We start from the raw sequence: 24412 nt of genomic DNA, 5'->3' as shown, positions 1-24412 counted from the left end.
CGCCCCCTCGGCCCACTTCCTCCTCACCTTCCCTGGGCGGGCGGGGGTGGGGGGCAACGAGAGAGGTGGGCCCCCTCCCCACCCATCCCCCTCCTCGGCGAGGGAGGTGGACCACCCTTTAGTGACACCTCATAAATTGGGGGAGGAGGGAGACCTTGGCGGGGGGGCGTCCCGAAGGTAGGATTTAAGGGAGAAAATCGGAGAAAATCTATGCTTGACCCGAGGGCCTCCTCACCACCCCAAATTGAGTAGAATGTAAAGAAATGGAAAAAAGTCGATGAGGAGAGTGAGAAGAAATTGTGCCCCCACTGATATTCATTCCCCTAAGAATTTCCATCGTGGGAGAGAACTCAGGATCAAGGAAGGATCCCTTCCCCTCTATCAAGCTTCCCCTCTAATTTGGGGGTGACCCCCAGAGTGCATCGCTGTGCAAAAACGTTGGGGAAGAGGGAAAAAGCGGAAGTCGAAGGTTCCGCGTTGCCCTTTTAAGCGCCCTCCACCAACACCCCCCCCAACCCCACCGCCTTAAGGTGTCCGCGGCCCCTTTAAGGCGCAGGGCATTGTGGGTGCGGGGAGTGGAATTTTGGAACGAAATGTAGCAAAGAGAAGTACAGTAGTAAGAGTAACATTGTAGCTGCCGCCGGCCGAGGGGGCGCGCCGGGGAGGGGACGCCGCACCCTCTTTCTGCCGCACGGACCCCCCGAGCAGAACCCCAGAGGGAAGAGGCGCCCGAGGACCCGCCCCGGCCCTGTCCACGTTCCTCCCCAGGAAGCCGGACTCTATGGGGCGGGACCCTGGGGGAGACTGAGCAGAACCTAGAACCAGCGCTGAACCTCTGAACCCCGAGCCAGGGGCGCCCCGGGAGCACCTAGCCCGTGGGCGCTCCGCCCGCCCGCCGAGCAGCCATGAGGTGAGCCTCCAACTGCCTCCAGACCGTTCCCTGGCCGGCGCGGGCTCCTGCCGCCCTGCCTTTGTCCCCTCCTCCCCCCAGCTTGGTCCCGCTTGGAATTTGGGGACTGGGCACTGGGAGCCTCGGATTTGAGGCCGAGCCCCCTTGGACGAACTCCCAACACTGACCACTTCCCCTTGACTCTCAAGGCTCTGGGTGGTGCCGTGAGATTTTCCTGGGAGCCCTTAGGTTTGGGGGCGCTCCGAGGACTCCCGAAATTTTTAAGACTTTTCAGAGAACCTCCAAGTTGGCAAATAATCCCCACAGAGAGGCTAGGGGTTAGGCGGGACTCAGACTGTCCCCAGATCTCAACGTGGCCCTGAGAGGGATTATGGGGGGCCGGTTTGGGAGTCCCCTGGGACCTGGAAGAGAGACTGAAGCGTAGAGCTTGGTTTCCGGGGTCCCCTTATACATGGCGCTGGAAATTCGTCCCACGAGGGAGTTTGATCATTAACTTCGGGGGTACTTAACCGCTAAATTTGGGCGGTTCATCCCCCTGTGAAGGAGGTTGATGTGGACGGATCCAGGGACCCAGACGCAGCCTGGAGGGTCTGGTTGGGACTCCCGTTCCTCGCCGCTCCCCACCCACAATGTGCTTAAAAGAGGCTGTGCCTAGGAGGGAGCGAGCGCTCTGTGCCGAGGGCGCCTCCCCGGCCCGAAGGGCGGCCCCTCTCCCCCACCTGCGCGGCCCTGGAGAGGGAGGGGGCGCGGCAGCTGGGGGAAGGGGGGCCTTTGTCTAACTGACTCACCTGTCGAGACAGCTGGTGTGTGTGGGGGGGGCGGGGGGACGGGCTGAGAGCGCCGTGGGCCGGCTGCTTTCCCCACCACGGTGCCTCCCCCTTCTCTCAACACCCCCCGCCCCCCCTTCCCTAGCCGTCCGGAGTTGTGCCGTTGGAGGAGGGGGCGTTGGAAAGCCTCAAGGTCATAGCCCTCTCCCCCTGGGACTCAGGCTTCCCAGAGAGTTCCAGCTATCTTCCCAGGAATTTAATCCTGGCTGGGGGGCCCAAGGGACCCAGGGATTTTGTTTTTCCCGGAGCCTCCCTCAAAACTCCTGGGCTCACCTGAGGGCGGGGCCAGTGCGGACTGGGGGACCCGACTGGCCCTCCCCCTCACTCTCCCATCCTCCCCGGCCCCCCATAATCTCTCCCTTGAGGCCTGAGCCTGACAATACTATCTCCCTTCCTCTACTCTCTCAGAGACTTCCTGCTCCAAAGCCCCCAGCTTGAGGGGGAGGCCCCTGGGGGGGCCGCTGGGGATTAACCCCCTGGGGCCCACATCCTCTCTCTTCCGCCACATTCCCTGCCCTTTGACATCTGGGTGGCATTCCTTTTTGTGGTCCTTAGAGAATCCCCCCTCCCACATTTGTTCCTTCTGCTGAAAACGGATTGTTGGAAAATTTGGAGCGGTGGGGGCACCCACAGACACCCACAAGACTTCCTGCCTACCCTTTCCCTCATTATAGCAACACCTCTAAAAGGTCTGCCCGCAGAGAGGGCAGTTTTGGAGAGTCAGGCCCTCTTCCTTCGCCTTCTTTCCCGGGGGACGCTCCTCTCCCACTGCCCCCAGCCCCGCCCCTTGCGCGCGCCCCCCCTCGCGTTTCCGGTCCCAGGCACGGTGGAAGGCGGATGGCGGATGTCCGAGTTAGTGCTGCCTCACTCACTGAGACCGTAAAAGGGCAGGAGCAATGTCTGGGCCAGCCTCCCGCCCCCGCCTCCCCCAGTCCCAGAGGCCCTGGCCCTCCCACAAGGCCCCCTGCTACTGCGAGCCATGACCAAACCTCCTATATCTCCTGGAGGGTGGGCAGAAGTTAACTGATGCCTGTCCCACCAGAGGGTTACGCCCATCTCCTGAAGGGTCTTCTGCTGATGGCCACACTGGCCCTCTTGGGCTGTGCCCCTTCTCCCAGGACAGCTGGGATTCAAAAAGACCCACGGTCCTGTCTAGGGGCTGCTGGGGAAACTGAGGGAGGCTCAAAGAGAGAAAGGCCTGGCCCAAGATCCCTCAGAAATTTCTAAGTAGTGTTGAGGGATGGGAGGGCACTGGGATCCTCTGATTTCTGGCTGGTTAGGCTGGAGACAGTCTTGGGGACAGTTGGAAGAGAGGCTGTTAAGATGGAAAATTACAGTTTTTTTTTTTCTCAGTTTGACAAATATTTGTTGAGTGTCTGCTGTGTCCGGGACTCTGCGCTGGAATTCTGGGAAGGGGGGCAGAGGTCTGAGACTCTTAGGGCAGAGGAGACTCTAGAAGAATTTGGTTCATTTATTATTGTTTTTAATAATGAGAGATCATTTGATCAACTCCTTTGTGCCAGGCACTGTACCAGGTGTCTGATTCAAATTAATCCTCACGGCAATTCTAAGAGATTGATACTATTATGATCGTCCCCCCTTTCCCAGATGGGAAAATTGAGGCACAGGGGAATTAAGCAGATTACCTATTAAAGTCAGTTTGGAAGTAGGCAAGTCTGAATATGAACCCAGGCCTCTTTCCAGACTATTATACTCTTAAAGAAAAGCAAAATCAAACCTTTAGTGGCCTTAGAAAAAAACAAGTAACCTGCTTTTACTGTACAAACACTGAAGATAATGTTGATAAGCAAGAAGGAACCCAGTTACCTTCCTGTTCACTTATGGGGAACTGAGGCCTGTCAGGAAGGAGGGACTAGAGTGAACTCATACAAGCCCCACAAACCCTAAACCTGTGTCTCTATGCAGGATTGCTTCAAATATTTGTAGTTTGGAAAGGCTGTGTATGCCTGGGTCTTTGTGGGGTGGATTACAATTTAAGGGGCTATCAGATGAAGGGGTAGAAGGAAGGGCAAAGCTCTCAACAGGAAAGTTTAAGTAAACCAAAGTGACTGTGCTTGATTGCCTCCCGTGATGAGAAGCTCTCTCCTTCCTGTATTGCTTCTCATCTCCCTTATATGTTGTGTGTGTGCTTAGTCACTCGAGTCCGACTCTTTGTGACCCTTTGGACTATAGCCCACCAGGCTCCTCTGTCCATGGGATTCTCCAGGCAAGAATATTGGAGTGGGTTGCCATTTCCTTCTCCAGGGGATCTTCCCAATCCAGGGATCAAACCCACACTTCCTGTGACTCCTGCATTGCAGGCAGATTCTTTACTCTCTGAGCCATCAGGAAGCTCTCCCTTTTGGTCCTGTGTCAAATTCCAGGTCCTGCGCTTAAGGCTTTTCTTATCTCTTTCAATCCTTACCAAACCCCAGTGAGTTATGGTTTCCAGGGCTGGAAAGTGAGGCTCAGAGAGGTGAAGCCATGCAGCAAGGGGGTGACTTCAATCCTCCTTTACCGACCACATACTGGAGATTTCCAGAATGGGAGGGCTTGTGGGAGAGTTCTGGGCTGACTGAGGATTCAGGCTGTCTCATGTCAAATTGAGGCTGTGAGACCCCAGTGTCGAGTTGAAAGTGTTAGTTGCTCAAGTTGTGTCTGACTCTTTGCAACCCCATGGAGCCCGCCGCCCGCCAGGCTCCTCTCTCATGGGATTTCCCAGGCAGGAATCCTGGAGTGGGTAGCCATGCCCTTCTCCAGGGGATCTTCCCAACCCAGGGATCAAACCTGTGTCTCCTGCATTGCAGGCAGATTCTTTACCGTCTGAGCCACCAGGGGAGCCCCCAGAGACCACTGGAATTAAGCAGACCTCATTTGCATTTTACTCCTGGCTTCCTGGCTGTGAGATTTTTCCGATCTAGCTTTTTGTCTGGTTTATAGGTGTTTTTTTTTTTTTTTTTGTACTTAAGTAATGAATTAATTTTTTATAGGTAATACCAGCCCATGGTAAAACAAAGCAAAAAGAAAAGACATAAGCAACTCAAGTGGGTAAACAGTGCAAACTGTCCATTTCCTGCCTCCCTCGTCAGACCCCCGGTACCCCAGTGCCTCAGAGGCGAGCAGGGGAGGCTAGTCCCCTGAGAAGCAACCTCTGCTTTTCACCACTCTGGGTACAGAGGTATTTATATCCTCCCCACCTTTTTTTTTTTTAAAAAAAGAAAAACCTCTCACACCACTTTATACCTTGCCTTAAAAAAAAAAAAATCAGCTTAGCTGTTTCCTCATCTTTAAGTGAGGTTAAGAACATTGGGGGTGGGGAAGATCAGGACTTGGGTTCAAATATGAGCCCCTCTGCTTGTTTGCTCTGTGACCTGGGATGACTGTCTTCATCCCTCTGTGGCCACAGTTCCTTGTCTGGAAAAAGGGTGTGCACTGAGGTCACCGCCAGATTCACTGTGGCAGCTGGAGCTCAGTACCTGCAACGGTGTCTGGGACACAGACTAACCAATACATGTCAGCTGCTGTTAAAAAGAACTTTCCTTTTTTTGTAGATGGCTAATTTAACAACTCCTGGATACCTGCTCGGTTCTAGGCACGAGTCTAGGTTCTGAGAACACAGTAGTGAACAGAAAGGACAAAAATCCCTGCCCTTGTGGTCCTGACATTTTGATGGGGGAGACAGATAGGGCCCTGTCAGGCAGGAATTGGGTGTTATGAAACATGGTTCATTCAGTGAGAGCTTTTCCTGGTAGGGTAGTCAGGGAGGGCTTCTCGGAAGAGGTGATGGCTAAGCAGAGACCCGAAGGAGGTGAAAATCCAGGTTGAGCGAGAACGAGAGCACAGCCCGGAGGTGGGAATGTGTCTGGCATGTTGAAGTGGGGGCTAGAATGGCTTGTGGGGCCGGTCAAGGGGAGATCAGAGATCATACAGATCACGAAGGCCCCAGGGAGAACTTGGCCAGAATAAAAATTCTGCTGGGAGCTGCCAGGGGAGCTTCCACGAAGAGGAGAGACACAACCTGACTTGTGTTTTAACAGGATCCTTTTGCTGGAATGGGGACACCGTGGCTTGGAGAGGGGCAAGACCAGTCCGGGGTCACTTAGCAAATAGCCAGTGCTCAGGCTCATCCAGAGACTGAGCAGGCAGGGGCTCTTGGAGAGAGCAAAGTGCAGCCAGGGTGGTGTAGCAACAAAGGCCCTGGGCACCTGGCCAGAGTCTGCTCTGGGTGTGGGCGGCAGGTGTGGGCGAGGCCTTAACCCTGCCCTGCCAGGGGCAGTGGAAGCCAGAAACAGCCCCTGAGGCTGCGCTTGTCTAGAACCAGCACCTGGTGTGTGGGCAGGGCCCACACAGTCCGCAGTGGTGAAGACAGTGGACTTGGGAGCCAGGTGGCCTGGGTTCAGATCCTCACTCTGCTAGCTACTCGCCGTGTGACCAGGGGCGAGTCCTGCGACCTCTCTGTGCCACTGTTTGCAGTCCTTGCAGAATGAGGATGAAATAGCCCGCCTAGAAGAGCTGCAGTGAGAATAAAATGAGAGACTCCGGAGAAAGGGCAGGGTTGAAGTGTCTGATGAGAAGGAGGCCCCCTGATTATGTAAACCTGGGGACTTACCTCCCTGGCCTGAGAACTCGGATCTGGGTCCGAGGGGGCTCTCCCTGCCTTGTCGTTTATAGAATCCCTGTCACGCTCCAGCCCCCAGCCCTGGTAGAGACCGAGCCTTTGGGGGGTATAATTTCTCTCCCCGGAAACCTCTGACCACCAACTTCCTCTTTTCAGGAAAAAGTCCGGTGGGGGTTGGGGCTGGGCAGGGACTAGTGCTTCCCCCTGGTTTGTGGGTGACCTTGGCCAAGTCACTTCCCGTCTGGAAGCCTGAGTTTCCCCACTGAGAGTGGAGGACATTGAACCTTCCCAGAAGGACTGGTCGGGGGTGGAGGAGGGCCCCTTGGTGCCTGTTCAGAGCGCCTGGGGAAGGGATGCTGACAGTTACTCAGCACTCATGCCAGGCCCCACGCCAAGCACTCCGCATGCCCAGACTCATTTACTTCACCCACTGCCCTGGGAGGTGGGGTCTGTCATTTCCCCAGTTTGCGGGCAAAGAAGATGACTTCTGTGGGAAGGTTGCTCGCCTGAGTCACATGGAGTAGGTGGCCCAGTGGGGATTTGAACCTATGTCTGGATCAGATCCTGAACCCTGAGCCAGTTTACTGAGACTCCCACCCCCACCCCAGGGCTAAGTCAGATGTCACCTGCTCCAGGAAGTCTTCTCTGATCCAAAGGCAGGGGCAGGCCCTCCTTCTGGGCAACCCCAGGCCTGGTCTTGGATTATCACCATGTGCGGACAGGACAGTCCCTTGCGATGCTCTCCTGCCCTGGAGGGTGGGGCCGGGGCTGTCTGGGTCACTGCCTGACACAGAGCAGGGAGTGTCTGCTGATGGCCGTTGGTGCCAGAGGGTGGGGGAGGGCGGGTGGCGCCGGATGGATGGGGTGGGCAGCAGGAAGGGGAAGAGCCTGGGATCTCGGCATTGGTCCCCAACTTGCTGCAAGCCTTACCCTTCACCTCCCTGAGCCTCAGCTTCCTCCTCCACAGTGGAAAGTAGGGGCGAGAAGGTCCAAGCCTCCCGACAGAGACAGGGAAACTGAGGCTCCAAGGGCATCAGGCAGGGGCTTGTTCCCAGTGCTGCCCAGGTCACCTGCTCTGTCCCTTTCGTCCACTTCTCCCGGGCCCCCCTGCTCTCTGTCTGTCCATCTCGGTCCTTCTTCATCGGCCTCTCTCTGCTCTCTGCCTTTGCATCTCTTCTCCCCATTACTCCTTTCAGTCCGTCTCCCCTGTACCCATCTGACCCCCTTTCTTACCTCTCTCTCCCCATCATCAGTCTGTATGTTTTTGTCTCTTCCAGCCGGTCTGACTCTTCCTCTTCCTGTCTCTTGCTCCCCGTTTGACTGTCTGTCTCTTTCCTTGTCTGTCTCACATCCCCCAGCTTGTCTATTTGTCTGTCTCTCCCAGTCTGTCTTTCGCCGTCCCACCTGTCTTTTTCCCCTCCGGTCTCCCTATCTGGGTCTCTCTGAGGGCCCGTCCTCAGCCCTCTCTCTCGGTCTGTCTTCCTCTTCCTCTCCGTGGGTCCCTCTTCCTGGCACACTGTCTTTGTGTCTCCGAATCTCCCAGGGGGACGAAAAGGTCACCAGCCCCTGGGGGAGGATGCCAGGCTCCCCACAGCTAACTGGCCTCTCTCCCTTTCCCCCGCCCGCCTCTCTGCAGCGAGACGGTTGTGTGCACCAGCCGGGCCACGGTGATGCTCTACGATGACAGCAACAAGCGCTGGCTGCCCGCCGGCACGGGCCCGCAGGCCTTCAGCCGCGTCCAGATCTATCACAACCCCACCGCCAACTCCTTCCGGGTGGTCGGCCGCAAGATGCTGCCGGACCAGCAGGTGAGGCTCCCCTCCTCCTCGCCCTTCTGCCTGTGGTACCTCACCATCCCTCACCCACTTCTCCCCCCCCCGACTCCCGCCAGGTGGTCATCAACTGTGCCATCGTCCGGGGTGTCAAGTATAACCAGGCCACCCCCAACTTCCACCAGTGGCGCGACGCCCGGCAGGTCTGGGGCCTCAACTTTGGCAGCAAGGAGGATGCCACGCAGTTTGCCAACGGCATGGCCAGTGCCCTAGAGGCCTTGGAAGGTTAGAGACAGCTGGCGGAGGGGACCATTGAGCCCTGCCGTGGGGCCTGGGGCCGCCTCTTTACCACTCGGCCTCAGTTTACGCATCTGAAAACAGGGCCCATTCACTGCTGCTATGGAGAGTTACTGGGCTGGCCAAAAAGCTCATTCAGGTTTTTCCGATGTTACGGAGAAACCCAAATGGATTTTTTTGGCCAACCCAGTTTTGTGGGCTCCTCTTTGCCCTGAGTGTACCCACATGTAAAATGCATGGTTCCTAAGAGCCCATTTTGCTCCATGAATTTTTACACTTGCACACTTCTGTGTGACCGCCTCCCAGATCAAGATAGAAATATTTCAGGCCTCCGGGAGGTTTCTTGTGCCCTTTCTCCAGGTAACCATTAGACTGATTGACGTCATTGTCAGTCACATTGTCAGCCACAATGTTGAGAAAAAACTTCCAGTTGGTATTTCTTAAACTGGAATGTGCCCGCGAGTCATCTAGGGAAAAAATGCAGATTCTGGATCAGGTAGGTGGGCCAAGGCTGGAGCCTCTGTGCTTCCAACAAGCTCCCTGATGGATGCCAAAGTTTACCAGTCCATAAAGAGCGCTTTGAGGAGCAAAGGTTTTAGGTGATGGCTGTGCATCTAGGTTTGCCAGTCATCAAATGGTGGAGGCGTTTGCTTCCAGGAGCAACTTCAGTGGCAGTCTGAAGCACAGGAAACACACGGGGGCCAGAGGCCTGGGGGTGGGTGAGGAGGGGGCTGTCAGCCTCTTCTGAGCTCTCAGGTAGGGGGTCTGAGCAGCTGTGACTGTGCGTCAAGAGCCTGGATTCTGGAATCTGCCTGAATTCAAGTCTTGTCCCTGCAGATTCCCATCTTCAGGTCTTGGGGCGGGCGACCCCCTTCTCTGGGGCTTTGCTGTCCTGCCTGTGATCTGGGTATCCTTCCACTGCCTGTCAGCTTAGTCAGGGGAAGCGGGTTGACAACCCTCTTCACAGGGTACCTGGGGGCCCCTTGGGAGTGTGCCAAGGGGTGGGGCTGGCTTCCGTGTGACTCACTAGCCTTTACTCTCACTTCCAGGAGGTGGGCCCCCGCCCCCACCACCACCTACAGCGCCTCCCACCTGGTCTGCCCAGAATGGCCCCTCCCCAGAGGAGATGGAGCAGCAGAAAAGGTGGGGCCGGTCCCTGGTTGGGGAACCTTCCCCCGGCCAGAGTTCTAGGTGGTTCCAGAACCCCTGACGCCTAGAGTTCACACCTCTCCAATTTTCAGAATGTTCCAACTCCCAGGGGACTAGAAATCCACATATTTAAGAACCACCCTTCCCCACTTGGGAGTCTGAAAAACTGATGCCCAGAGTTACAGAACCTTCTGACCCTTCAAATCCCAGTCCCCTGGACTCCCAGAGTCCAGAACTGGGTTGTTTAAAGGATCTTGGGCGTTTTGTGATTCTTGATGGTCTGATGACTAGATAGCTCACATCCTGGTCTCGCCCTGTCCCTGCCCTCACCACCCACCCCCAGCCCTCTCCTGGGCCCGTGGGGGTAGAGGATATGAGTGGGGCTTAGGAACCAGCCCTGCCGGGACACCTCTGAGGGGCAGTCCGGGCGGTTGCTGGCTATCTGGGAGCCCTGAGTGATAGCCACTCACCCTCCCTCCCCAGGCAGCAGCAGTCAGAGCTCATGGAGCGTGAGCGCAGAGCCTCCAATGCAGGTGATTGCCCAACTGGCCTCGGGGGTCAGGGGACCACCCCAGAGGAGGGGGTGGGCCAGCCGGACAATAAAGAATGAAGCTTCTCGCTTAGCACCCCTCCTGTTTTGTGTTTCTTACAGGAGGCCCGCCTGCTCCCCCAGCTGGGGGACCACCACCGCCCCCGGGACCTCCCCCTCCTCCGGGTCCACCCCCACCCCCTGGGCTCTCCTCCTCAGGGGTCTCGGCCGCCCCACAGGGAGCAGGGGGAGGCCCACCCCCGGCACCCCCTCTCCCCACAGCACAAGGGCCCAGTGGTGGAGGGACTGGGGCCCCCAGCCTGGCCTCAGCCATTGCCGGCGCCAAACTCAGGAAAGTTAGCAAGGTGAGGGGCAGGTACAGTGGGTATGGGGTGACGGGTCTGATATAATAATGGAAAGAGGCCAGAGTTGCCTGGGAGCCTCACAGGAGGGCTGGGAGGCCCGCCCGTAAGACCCCTCTTCTCTGTAATTTCTCTAGCAGGAAGAGGCTTCAGCAGGGGCCCGTGGCCCCCAAAGCTGAGAGCAGTCGAAGCACAGGCGGGGGCCTCATGGAAGAGATGAACGCCATGCTGGCCCGGAGGTGAGCCTAAGCCCAGAGCTCTCAATGGTCGCGGAAAGCTCTCAAAACAAACCCTCAGCCCAGCAGTTATCACTGCTGGGATTCCAGTTCAGTAGGACCAGGTGTGAGGGGAGCTCGGATTCCTGGTTAGTTTGTTTCTTTGGGTGAAAGTTCATCCTTTGATAGCTAGGTTTGAGATATAATGATGGGGACTGCATTCTCCTGAGATGGCTGAGATTTGCAACCCCCTAGGTAGCCTCTGGAATGTTCTGGAACCCAGAATTCTAGGACCTTAGGTGACCCCACCTCAGAAGCTGGGGACTCTGCCCTGAGAATTTTGTGATTCCCAAATGCAGGAATCCTAACTGCCCCCCCCCACCCAATTCGTGAACAGTTCCCTCTTTAACTTCTAAAATTAAAATGTGCTTAGCCTTGACGAATTCCAGAAGTCTGCACCCTAGGACCCACTTTTCCAGAACTCTGGGGAAGGGAACTGTTGAGTAGCTGAGAGAGGACTGGAGCCATCTGTTTTTGCCTTTCTCTCTCACAGAAGGAAAGCCACGCAAGTTGGGGAGAAACCCGCCAAGGATGAATCTGCCAATGTGAGTTAGGGACCCTTCCTGCCTCATACGCCTTAGGATGTACCGTTAGAGTAGGAATATTGGGGTGGGGGCTGTGATAGGGATTGACTGTATTTGAAGGTGGAGGAAGAAAAGGAGCAGAATGGCCATGTCTGGTTCGTGACAGTTTTATTTCCCACCAGCAGGAGGAGTCAGAGGCCAGAATCCCAGCCCACAGTGGTGAGTGAGAGCCCAGTCTAGTCACAGGAACTACGAGTCCCAGGATGCCGTCTTCTCATATATAACACACCTTCATGGGAGAGTCTGTACAGATAATTCTGTGGACTGTAGTCTCCTGAGATGGTTCTTTGAATGGGGGCAGATGAGGCTCGGGAAGAAAGGCTGAGGCAGGGCATTCCTTGTTTCTGACCTTTGTGACTTATTTTCTGTCCCCCAGAATCTGTGCGGAGACCCTGGGAGAAGAACAGCACAACCTTGCCAAGGTGGGCCATCAGTACTGGGGCCCCACCCCCAGAAAGAGTCGGACTTGCCAAATTTGTAGGGAGGAACACAGTGTGACCCCTGGAATGGGAGGCAGGGGAGGCAGACCCTCTCTCTAACCTCGTTTCTGCCCCACACCACGCCACGTCTCCCAGGATGAAGTCATCTTCTTCAGCGACCACTTCCGAGGCCCACCCCGCTACGCCTAGCTCCAGTGACGAGTCAGACCTGGAGAGGGTGAAACAGGTAGGGGAGGGGACTGGGGGTGAAGCTCAGGGGATAGAAAAGAGATCTGGGTCTAGACTCTGCCACTCACCTGCTATGTGATTCTAGAAAAGGCCTTGGAACCCTCAGCTTCCCAGTCTGAGAATTGGAGAAATTGGATCGTGTCAGGGATGACAGACCCCATAGCCGCCTTGTCCAGTGCCCGTGACAGTCCTTACTAATCTATCACTGCACTCATTCCTGATGAGTATCCAGAATCCTTTTCAGCACACTGGCCGCAGACATTTATCACCATCCGGAGTTGGCAGGAGACTGGAATGTCTTATTTGCCAGCCCTGGTACTGGATGTTCTCCAGTACTTTTCTCTCTGGCTCAGAGGATCCAGAATTCTCCCCTAGAAATCTCAGTCACTTTGTGGCCTCGCTAGTGATGTCATGGTGTGTGTGGGATATGGGTCTTGACCCTCCTTCCTCTGGCCCTTCAGTTATTAATAAGAAATGGGGGGTTCACTTTGTAAGTCTAGGTACTCTTCCTCATTGGTTGTACCCCCATTATTTTCAGGAGCTTCTGGAAGAGGTGAGGAAGGAATTGCAGAAAGTGAAAGAGGAAATAATTGAAGGTGAGGTGTTTCTTTTTCTTTTTAAACATTTATTTATTTTGGAGGCATGGTGTCCCTTGACAAGCCCTTGTTTTGGAAGGGAGAAGGGAAAGAGGCTCTGCCCCTGACCTCTGCCCACTGTTTCCTTCCAGCCTTTGTCCAGGAGCTGAGGAAGCGGGGTGCCCCCTGACCACAGGGCCCCAGAAAATCCAGTTTCTCCTTTCTGCACACCCCCTCCGCCTGTCACCCTGCTTTCCCTGCCTCGACTTGACTTGGAATTGGCTGAAGACTACACAGGAATGCATCTTCCCCACTCCCTATGTCACTTGGAAAATTCCAAGGGGGTGTGGCTTCCCCAGCACCACGCCCACACCCATATTGGCTGCTGATTGGATGGGGAGGCCCCCACCCTTTGTTCCCTTTGGTCCTTCCCCTCTGCCATCCCCTTGGGGCTGGTTCCTCTGCTGGGGATGTACCAAGTAACCCCACAGTAAGGGGGAGGGAAGGAGGGAATTTCACATTCCCTTGTTGTAGATTCACTTTAACGCTTAATGCCTTTGAAGTTTTGTTTTTTAAGAAAAAAAAAAGTATATATATATATATTTAGGTTTGTGGGGGGAGGAAATTTTTTTTTCTCTTTGGTTTTGATAAAATGGGGTGTGGGAGTTTTTAAATGCTGTGCCCCTGGCTTGTCCCATTTAGGACAGCTGTGTAAGGAGGGTTGTCCCACCAGGCTGGGGGTGCCTCCCCCTACCCCAGGGACCTCCCTCCCTTCCCTCTGGCTCCTTCCCCTTTTCTATGAGGAATTAAGATGCTGTAACTTTTTGGAACCTCAGTTTTTTGGTTTTTTATTTGGGTAGGTTTTGGGGTCCAGGCCATTTTTACCCCCTGGGGAGAAACAAGGGGCAAAGGAATAGGAGAGGAAACCTCTCCTCTTACCTTCACCTTTAGCTTCTTGGAAATGGGCCCCTGCGGAATAAATCTGCCAGTTTTTATAAATGCTAAGATTTCTGGAGTCATTTGAATGGCTGCTCTCATGAGGATGGTCGTGTCCCTCCCTCCTCCAGTAATCCACCTTCCCTCACCTTCCTCCTTCCCACCCGAACCTGTTCCTCTGCCCCCTCTTGGCCTCCTGGTGCCCCTCAACAGGCAGCTTCCTTGCTCCTTTCCACCCAGCCCTAGAGAAAGCCAAGGGCATCCCTCATTGAACGTTTGCCGTTGGGCCAGACCCTTTGGTTCTCCTGGACCTCAGTGTTTTGATCTGTGAAAGGGCTCAAAGGATGACTCAGGCCTTCTCCCACTGGGAACCCTTTGAGGTTCTAATTTTAGGGAGACTTGTACCTATTTGGCAGATGTACATCATGGTTCTCAAGACACTTTCTTAAGATGACATTTTCCCCATTACAATATTTACAGTCTTTAAAAAAAAAGTAGAATTCAGGAATCAACGGTCATACATACCCCTTCAGTGGTTCATTAGGTGGGCAGGGGGTAGGTGAGGTAGCTAACTGCCTGGTGGAATTATTCCATTCTGTTGGAGGTAGGGAACTTCAGGGCTGAAAGGCAGACTTCACTGGCGGAAGACTTTGCATGAAGGTGATGGGTGGTAACTGAGTGTCCAGTTCAAAGGCAGAAAGTAAGGGGGAATCCCTGAGTACTCTGAAGAGCAGATTTGGATGGAGGGAAGGGCTGGGGGCGGGGGATCCACTTAAAGAGGGGAGGACCCCAGTCAGGATACCAATGGTGGACTAAATACAGGAGATACAGAGTGACTCAGAAGAGCTAATGCATGCCAAGATCCATCCTATTCCTAACCCCCTAAAAGAGTGAGGTAGATGGAAGGTCATGGGGTCAGGCAGTCCATCACAGGTTTCTGTATTTCCACTACAATGTTCTGTATCAGTGAAGAAGGGGGAAAAGGTAGATGGGGGTCCCAGGAAGAGGACCACTCCTCAGGTAGATTGAAGATGTGAGTGATAAAATGAGAGATGGTGTATTGGTGGGTGGGTGGGGTCCAATGAAGACACCGCCTCTCCATTCCAAGGTGCTAAACCAGTGGAGTAGGGGGTGGGGGGTTGGGCTGGAACATTTCACCAGTGGATGGGGGAGTCCCAGTAGAAGGTACCCCTCACTGGGAAGGTTAGTAGGGAGGTGACCAAAAGCCTGGTTGGATCAACCCCTGTCCAGAATCCCGACTGCCCCAAAGGGGCCTGGTGGTATTAGCTGGGCCTGTTCAGGGAGGGATAGTGTGGACAGACATGGCAGCCCAGACATCAGTCTTGTCCGAGACCTGGGTCTGGCGGCCCCTCATCCTCTGGTGTGGGCTCTGCCTGGGGCGCCGGTGGCAGGTCCTGGATGCAGAGCTGGGTGCGCACCTCTCGCATCTGCACCTGCAGCTCCTCCAGGGCGCCCGGTGGCGGTGCCGCCTGCACCTGCACCTGCAGGGCCTCCAGCACCAGCGCTAGGTGGTCCACCTCGTCCCGCATCGCGTCCCAGGCGGCGAGCTGCTCCCCCTCCTTGCGACGCTGTTGCATCTTTTGTCGCGAGTACTCCAGAACCAGGCAGCCGCAGGCCACCACGAAGATGGTGGCCTCGCCCAGCAGCTCGGCACCCAGCTCCGCGGCCGCCTCCTCATTCAGTGGCTTGATGGTTTCCGCATTGAAGCCCATGAGGCGCATCTTGGCCCGCATCTCGACCCAGTGGTACACTGCAGGGGAAGAGAAGGGTCGGGGATCTTGGCTGGGACCACAAACCCTGCCCCTCGACGCTAGGTGTCCCTGTTGGAGCAATGGGGACGCAGCAGCCAGTATCGCAGGCGCTAGTGGGAAATGGGCGCCTTAACCAAGACCACCGGGCCTCTCAGTTACCTGGCCAGAAGTGGTCTTGAGGGCTTTATTTTGAAAACGTCCAGGGGTTCTGGTGAACTACTGCAGATGAGAATTGCTGGCCTGGAGGGGAGGTCCAGGCTGTGGGGCTGCATCTCGAGGGGCAGTTGAGTGGTCACAAGCCCAGGGTAGGTGTAAACCTTGCTCCTGCCCCAGCCAGGCTCCTTCCCTCTCCTCAAAGGCGGAGCTGATGGTGACGCACTCCGTCCTGAAGCGAGTTCACTGTGGGGCTCGGGGCTTTGTACGGAGCCCAGGGCTGGGGCTCCTGCTCTAATGCCAACTTCCTTATCTGATCACTTGTGTGAACAAGGGTTATCACCATTGTCCTCGTTTGTCAATGCAAGAGCGTCCTAGAGTTGATATTTAAGCCTGAATCCTTGCAGTAATAATTAATATTCATTCATTGATACAAGAACTGATGGGAAACATAAGGTTCCTTGGGCTCATTAAGGGATGAATTTCTGAAAACATTTATACTTGACTCTTTCCAACCGTCCTCCACAGCGATCAAGCTGACCTAATAAGTTTTTTGTTGTTTTTTTTTCCTTTAAGTTAGAAAAATAACATGCACATGGGTGGGGGGGGGATCATTTAGATTACACAGAAGTGGTAAGTTGCAAGACAAAAGTCCATCTTTTCACTTCCAGTTTTGGTCCTCCTAGTCCTCAAAGGTTAACCACCTTTTCTTCTTTTTTTTGGGTCACTCTTGGTGACTTGCAGGATCTTAGTTTCCTGACCAGGCATTGAACCCAGCCCACATCAATGACAGCATGGAATCCCAATCATCTGACCACCAGGGGACTCCAAAGGTTGACCGCTTTTGATCTTTTTCTGTTGACATTTGTTAAGCAAAACATGATAAGGACCAGCCGTAAAGAAAAAGTTTGACATACTGGAATGCTATGAAATTATAAACTTTCATTCCTCAAAAGACCCCAGAGGGCAATTCCCCAGCAATCTAGTAGTTAAGACTCCATGCATCCAACGCCTCGGGCCCTGGTCTGATCCCTGGTGGGGGAACTAAGTTTCCACATGCTGACCCAATGTGACTAAAAAAGGGGGAAAAAGACACCAGCAAGAGAGAGAAAAGGCACGTTCCAGACTGGGAGAAGCCACTCTGCACCACGCCTATCTGACAAAAAACTCTGATTCAGGATATGCAAAGACCTCCTGGGGATCGATAAGAGGATGTCAGACCAGTCAATAGAAAAAGACTTGAATCACCTAAGAGGAGAAGAACTAAATGACCACTCTGTGTGTGTGTGTGTGTGTGTGTGTGTGTGTGTGTATGTGTGTTAGACTCTCAAGTATATCTGACTCTTTGAGACCCCATGGACTGTACTCCTCCAGGCTCCTCTGTCCCTGGGATTTCCCAGGCAGAATACTGAAGTGGGTTGCCATTCCCTTCTCCAGGGAATCTTCCTGACCCAGGGATCGAACCCGGGTCTCTTGCATTGCAGGCAGATTTTTTACCACATGAGCCACTAGGGAAGCCCACTAGACAAGTTAAAAAACAAACGCTGGCCTCTATTACACATCAGGAAAATACTAGTTAAAATCACAAAGAGAAAGCAGTATACACCCACCCACCAGAATAGCTGAAATGAAAACACCACACATCCTGAAGTGAAGTGAAACTCACTCAGTCGTGTCCAACTCTTTGGGACCCCATGGACTATATAGTCCATGGAATTCTCCAGGCCAGAATACTGGAGTGGGTAACCATGCCCTTCTCCAGGGAATCTGCCCAACCCAGGGATCTAATCCAGGTCTCCTGTATTGCAGACGGATTCTTTACCAACTGAGCTATGAGGGAAGCCTGTTTCCGCACATCCTAGGTGCTGCCAAAGACAAATCGCAGTCAGGCTTGGAGGAAGTCACTGAGGACACCCACCCACTCCGGCAGCTGTTTGACAGTGACTACTAAATTTAGCATCCAATCCTGATAAACTAGCAATTCCGCTCCCGGGTGGACACCCACCAAAACCTGTCACATGTTCTCCGAGAGACATGTCCCTGCATGTTCATCTCAGTGCTATGAATAAAGGACCCGAGACAACTTGAATGCCCACCCATAATAGCAGGATTGGTTTAAAAAAAAAAAATGTACACAGTGAAACACTCAACAGCAGTGAGAACAAGTGGACCATGACAACATACAGCAAACTGAATAGAGGCCACACAAGCGTACACTGCTGTGTGATTTCATTTATGTCACATCCCCCAAGAGGCAACCTCAACCCACAGAGTTACAAGTCAGGAGAACGGTTACCCTTGGCGGGCTTAGTGACTGGAAAGGGGGCATGGTAGGCTTTCTAGGGGGCTGGTTATGTTCTGTTTCCTATTCTTTCTGTGAGTTTATCAAACTGGACACTTAGGATTTGTACACTTTGCTTTAGGTACATTACAATCCAGTTAAAATTTTTCATAACCCAAATGAACCAATGTTGTCCAGCCACCTTCCTGGTCTCTGCCAAGTGAGTTTCACTCGCAACATCTAGAGAGGCCAGAGGAATGCCAACGTCCGGTGCCCTGCCCTTCATCAGTCTGTTCCTCCCTGTTGCCTGTGGGCGATCAGACTTGGCCACCTGTCAGATGAGCCTGAGATATCAAAGTTCAAGGTGCCCTGAATGCCTATTTAATCCTCTTCCAGTTGGGAAATTGTACGGGCCCCTCCCAAGAGGAATCCCAGTCTTATGATGTCCTCCAGGCTTCTGCCTGCGTGCAGGGAGCAGGGAAAAGGGTTGTGATGGAACCATGAATTCTCTACTCTCCCTGAGGTCTGTTAGAAGGCAAAATGGATTCAGAACCCAGGCCTGAGAAATTCCAGTCCCCCACTCAAAATGGGAGGGGAAGGGGCATGACTATGGCTTGTGTTAAAGGGACTCAAAGACACATTCCTTTCTCTCTCTCTTTTTTTTAAACATTTGTGACTTTATTATTTTTTTCAAACTTTAAACTTTTTATTTTGTATTGGAGCATAGCTGATTAACAATGGTGTGATAGTTTCAAGTGAACAGGGAAGGGACTCAGCCATACATGGATACACATATATCCATTCTCCTCCGTAACCCCCTTTTATCCAGGCTGGCACAAGACATTGAGTAGAGTTCCCTGTGCTATACAGTAGGTCCGTGTTGGTTATCCATTTTCAATATAGCAGAAGACACATTCCTTTCTTGTTTAAAAAACAAAATTTGTTGAGCCGTTAAGGCAGTTTTTTTTTTTTTTTTGGCCAAGCAGCATGTGGGATCTTAGTTCCCCGACCTGGGATCTAAAATGCATCCCCTGCATTGGAAACACAGAGTCTTAACCACTGGGTCACCTGGGAAGTCCCCAAGAGTCTTTATAATATAATTTTATTATATGATTTGAACCACAAGTTTTAAAAATATTCAAATTCCACAAGTCAGTTACCTCCACAAATCTAGACAGTTCCTTAAAGGTAAAGGCTCTAAAGGGAATCTCAGCCTGAAATTGAGGAGGATTTTATGTCACCATCTATAAATGCAGCTATGGTTATCAAGCACAGTAGTTAAAACAAAACAAAAAATGGTGAAATCACGTTTGCTTCCCTAGCAGCGTCTTATATTCCCAGGCATATTTTTGCCAACTTACCAACACTTCAGAGTTATTTCACTACTAATAAATAAATCTCATAATTTGCAAAGGAGCTTTATATATTTCAACACACAAGAATCTCCCAAACATAACACGGAGAGATGAAACGCAAGTTCCAACAGATACAAATAGTGTGATAAAAACAAGAATGTGCACTGACTGTGGACACACACATATTTAGGAAAAGTAAAATCTCACGTGGAATAATACTCAGCAACTTCAGGGAAGATGAGGGAGGAAGTAGGGAGAAAAGAGCCTTTTTAACTTTATCTCCTAAAAATGGTGGAAAAACCCCAAAGCAAGTAGGGCAAAATGTTCCTCTCCATTAATTCTAAGTGGTAGGTACATGGATGTTTGTTACATTATTTACTCTATGTCTGCAATATGTAACGATTAAAAGTAAAAGATTACAGACTTCCCTGGTGCTCCAGTGGCTAAGACTCCGACCTCCCAGTGCAAGGGCTAGGGTTTGATCCCCGGTCAGGGAACTAGAGCCCGAATGCCTTAACTAAGATCTGCTGTGGCCAAATTAGTAAATAAAAATATATTAAAAGTAAAAGATTATTTCAAAAAAATAACAATTATACATATATATATATATAAACATATATATATATAAACATTATATATATAAACATATATATATACAAACATTATATATATATATATATATATAAACATTATATATATATATATATATAAACATTATATATATATAAACATCTGCGATTTGGGGGCAGGGGAAGAGACTTTGATGAATGCACAGTGATAGAAATCAGGTCACTGGTTCCCTGAAGGCAGGGGTGGCCAGAGGGATGGACTGAAAAAAAAAACACAAGGAAATCTGGAGGATGATGGAAATATTTTTAACAGTGGTGATTTCATGGCAAATACCCATGATAAAACCCATCACAGTGAACACTTAAAATAAGCACAGTTTATTGCATGTAAGTTATACCTCAAAAATGTTGTTAAATAAAAAAGGAATTTTACATTTTATACGATTAGGAAAGTGAGAAGGCAAGCCATAGACTGGGAGAAAATATTTGCAAATCATATATTTGATGAAGGACTTGTTCCAGAACACACAACGAGCTCTTAAAACTCAACAACAGGAAGATAAATAACCCAGCTAAAATGGGGGAAAGATTTGAACAGACACTTCACCAAACATGATATGCAAACTGTTAATAAGCAAGTGAAAAGATGCTCAATACATTAGTCAGCAGAGAAATACAAATCAAACCCACGAGATTCTATTTCACACACACTTTGTTGTTGTTCAGTCACTTAGTCATGTCTGACTCTTTGCGACTCTATGGACTGCAGCACGCCAGGCTTCCCTGTCCTTCACCATCTCCAGGACTTTGCTCAAACTTATGTCCACTGAGTCGATGATGTCATCTAACCATCTCATTCTCTGTCACCCCTTTCTCCTCCTGCCTTCAATCTTTCCCAGCATCAGGATCTTTTCCAATGAGTTGGGTCTTTGTATAAGGTGGCCAAAGTGTTGGAGTTTCAGCTTCAGCATCAGTCCTTCCAATGAATATTCAGGACTGACTTCCTTTAGGATTGACTAGTTGGATCTCCTTGCTGTCCAAGGGACTCTCAAGAGTCTTCTCTAGTACCACAGTTTGAAAGCATCAATTCTTCGGCGTTCAGCCTTCTTTATGGTCCAACTCTCACATCCAAACATGACTACTGGAAAAATCATAGCTTTTACTACATGGACATTTATTGGCAAAGTGATGTCTCTGCTTCTTGCTTTTTAATATACTGTCTAGGTTTGTCATAGCTTTTCTTCCAAGAAGCAAGCATCTTTTAATTTTGTGGCTGCAGTCACTATTCAAAGTGATTTTGAAGCCCAAGAAAATAAAATCTGTCACTGTTTCCATTGTTTCCCCATCTACTTGCCATGAAGTGGTGGTACCGGATGCCATGATCTTAGTTTCCTGAATATTGAGTTTTAAGCCAGCTTTTTCATTCTCCTCTTTCACCTTCATCAAGAGGCTCTTTAGCTCCTCTTCGCTTTCTGTCATAAGGGTGGTGTCATCTGCATATCGGAGGTTATTGATATTTCTCCCGGCAATCTTGATTCAAGCTTGTGCTTCATCCAGCCTGGCATTTTGCATGATGCACTCTGTATACAAGTTAAATAAGCAGGGTGATAATATATACAGCCTTTGCTGGGGTCCAGCCTCGGCAGGATCCAGGGGGTACCCTCAGGATGAACGGCATCGGCGAGAGAGAGAGAAGACACATGAGACCAGCCTTGATAGGGCCAAGTCTGTGAGGGAGAGAGAGAGAAAATGACCAGACGGGGGCATTTGCAGGGTCTGGCAGAGTCTGGCAATGCTTTATTTTTTACCCTAGCTTTTATACCCTAAGTTAGTACATTTCTAAGGGGAAGATAGTTTAACATTACATCAGCTTGTCCTTCACGAAACCAGGGTGTTTTCTGCATACTTCTTTGTTTATGAGGGTCTTGTACATTATCTTCTGGCCTGGGGCTATTAACATTTTATGCAGGTCAGGTGAATGTAAACCTATTTTCTGTTTTTATGGTGACCTTAACGGAAAGGTAACAGTCTCATAGGGAAATAGTACAAAGTAGAATTATATTCTTGTTAATACAAAAATTAATCTTTCTGCAAAAGTTGTCAGTTGCAGTTATCTAAGAAGTTTACCCCACACTGACTCTGCGACTTTGGTGAGGCAGCTTCTGCCTAGCACTCCTGGCTGACAGTTAACAACCATCTCATTGTTACCATACTAGGGCTAAGTCCTTATTTCTCTAGATCTTTAACTATATTAACAATGGTTTTTATAACACAACCTTAGCACATTAAAAGCAAAAACACAGCAAGCAAATCTCAACCCAATAACCACCTATAGAAAAATTTTTCTTATGTTTTCTAATAGGACTCCTTTACCCCTTAAAAAGGCTCTATGTCTATTAGGGCTTTTATATAATCAGGTTCTTTATGCTATTTTATGATTAGGATATTATAAGCAATCATGCATATTAGTACCAAGCGCATAAATGCATTTGGCTAACAAACTACCAGCAAAGGAGTTTGAATTAAAACACTCCTTTCACCCTGAATAATCTCATAAAATACCACCACCTGGGAAACTTATTGATTAAAGTTCTAAATTGATTCTTATTTGGGAAGAGATCGGGAAGGGCTTCCTGCCTGTGTCAGAGTCCATTGAGGCAGGTATCAGAAAGACAGATATCATCTTTAAGGTGACAGCCGGGGGCAGCTTTTCGAAATCCCTGAAAACCTGATCTGCCTTGCCTGTCAGGCTTTCTTCTCGTGACCTTGTCATAGGTAGGATCTCGTGAGCTGGCCTTTTCGAAACCCCTGAAAACCTGATCCGCCTTGCCCATCAGGTTTTCTCCCTTACAGCCTTGTTAGGGGTAGGGTTTCGTGAGCTGACTTTTTCAAAACCCCTGAAAACCTGATCCGCCTTGCCCGTCAGGTTTTCTCCCCATGGCCTTTTTAGGGGTAGTGTCTCATGTGTGTGTGTTGGCTCCCGGCAAGCCTTGACATACTCCTTTCCCAATTTTCAACCAGTCTGCCGTTCCATGTCCGGTTCTAACTGTTGCTTCTTGACCTGCATACAGGTTTCTCAGGAGGCAGATAGGGTGGTCTGGTATTCCCATCTCTTTCAGAATTTTCCACAGTTTATTGTGATCCACAGTCAAAAGCTTTAGCATAGTCAATGAAGCAGAAGGAGATGTTTTTCTGGAATTCCATTGCTTTCTCTATGATGCCAATTTGGATGTTGGCAATTTGATCTCTGGTGCTGAAACTAAAACCTGACTCAGCCAAAAAAAAAAAAAAAGACTGTACAATGGTCTCATATGGAATTGGAGGGGAGGGGGGATGCTCTGGAGTCAGGGCAGGCCGGCCCCAGACCTGTTCTATGACTGTCCTAGCCAGCAGGGCTCCCTCAGCTTCTGCCCCTCCCACTCCCTGAGCTACCCTCACTGCAAGAAGAATCCGCCTCCAATGCAGGGCACTTCGGTTCAATAAATGGATTCAAAGATTCCACATGTTTCAGGACAACTAAGTCCGCTCATCACAACTGCTGAGCCCACTTGCTGCAACTACTGGAGCCTGGCACCCAGAGCCGGAGCTTGGCACCAAGAAAAGCCACTGCAGTGAGAAGCTCACGCACTGCCAAGAAGAGCAGCCCCTGCTCTCAGCAACTAGACACTGCACACAGCAGTGACGACCCTGTACAGACAAAAATAAATAAATTTTTAAAAAACTCATCAAATTGATACACACTACAAGTAGAGATATTTTATATATATAGAAAAAATATTGTAAGCCAATTATATTTCAATACAATTAAAAAATTTTAAACCCATCAAATTTTATACTTTATATACATGCATTGTATTGTGTGTCACTTATACCTCAATAAAGGTGCTTTGACAAAAATATCCAAGGGAAGGCAGGGTAAGAACTTACTTAGAAACAGAGAGGAAGGACTGAAGTTTGTGGCAGGAGAAGGGGTGCAGAGTGGGTGGTGTGTGGCTGAGAATTGCTGCTTTTTATGAGGAGCCTTAGAAAATGCTTATTTATTTTTTTAAAGATTTAATTGATTATTTTTTTTTTGGCTGCCCTGGGTTTTTCGTTGCTGTGCAGCGGTTTTCTCCAGCGGTGGCAAGCAGGGACTGCTCTCTAGTTGTGGTGTGCGGGCTTCTCACTGAGGGGGCTGCTCTCGTTGCAGAGCACGGGCTTTAGAGGCGCCGGCTTCAGTAGTTGCTGCACCTGCTTGGTTGCTCCTGGGCATGTGGGTTCTTCCCAGAGCAGGGATCGAACCATGTCCCCTGGATCGGCAGGCAAATTCTTAACCACCGGACCACCAGGGAAGCCCCAGGAATGTTTATTCTTTAAATTGAGAATTAAAAAAATAAACGTTTAATGTAAATACACTACCGAGCAACTGAACTGTGTAATTACACACACGCGTTGGCACAGACACAATATTCATGGGACCCGAGAACTGCAGCGCCTATCCTCACCCCCCTGCTCTGATTGGTCGCCAGGTCTGACGTATCTATCGCAGTCTCTGCCCCTTGGCGCCCCCTGCAGCTCCCCACCAAGAAGTGATCATCCCAGAAAGTAAAAACGCAATGTTAAGCCACAGCCCTCTCCTGCAGAAAACCCTACTACAGTGGTCTCTACTTGCTCACAGAAAATGTCCTGACTCCTTAAAATGGCCACAAGGCCCAATGGGATTTTTTTACATTTAATTTTTATTTTTAATTATTTAAAAAATTCTGGCAGCACCTAGAAGCTTGTGAGATCTTAGTTCTCC

General features: G+C 50.8%; 2 protein-coding genes across 2 annotated transcripts in view; one reads left to right on the top strand and one right to left on the bottom strand.

Annotated features, from left to right (window-relative positions):
* Window positions 1–547: 547 nt before the first annotated feature.
* On the top strand, window positions 548–13571 carry VASP (vasodilator stimulated phosphoprotein). The gene is given in 14 exon segments (XM_020898131.2): window positions 548–910; window positions 7992–8163; window positions 8247–8412; window positions 9474–9567; window positions 10057–10106; window positions 10226–10467; window positions 10602–10619; window positions 10621–10703; window positions 11233–11284; window positions 11446–11482; window positions 11700–11745; window positions 11899–11989; window positions 12530–12587; window positions 12719–13571. Coding segments are annotated over 14 exon segments (1152 nt in total). The 5' UTR covers window positions 548–905; the 3' UTR covers window positions 12757–13571.
* OPA3 (outer mitochondrial membrane lipid metabolism regulator OPA3) overlaps window positions 13428–24412 on the bottom strand; it is a 73611-nt gene continuing 62626 nt past the window's right edge. The window contains exon 2 of the mRNA XM_020898133.2: window positions 13428–15273. Coding sequence (XP_020753792.2) covers window positions 14840–15273 — 434 coding nt within the window. The 3' untranslated portion in view covers window positions 13428–14839. The remainder of the gene's footprint in view (window positions 15274–24412) is intronic.

This window comes from Odocoileus virginianus, chromosome 20 (assembly GCF_023699985.2).
Source record: "Odocoileus virginianus isolate 20LAN1187 ecotype Illinois chromosome 20, Ovbor_1.2, whole genome shotgun sequence".
Lineage (NCBI taxonomy): Eukaryota > Metazoa > Chordata > Mammalia > Artiodactyla > Cervidae > Odocoileus > Odocoileus virginianus.
This window is presented reverse-complemented; position numbering and strand designations above follow the sequence as displayed.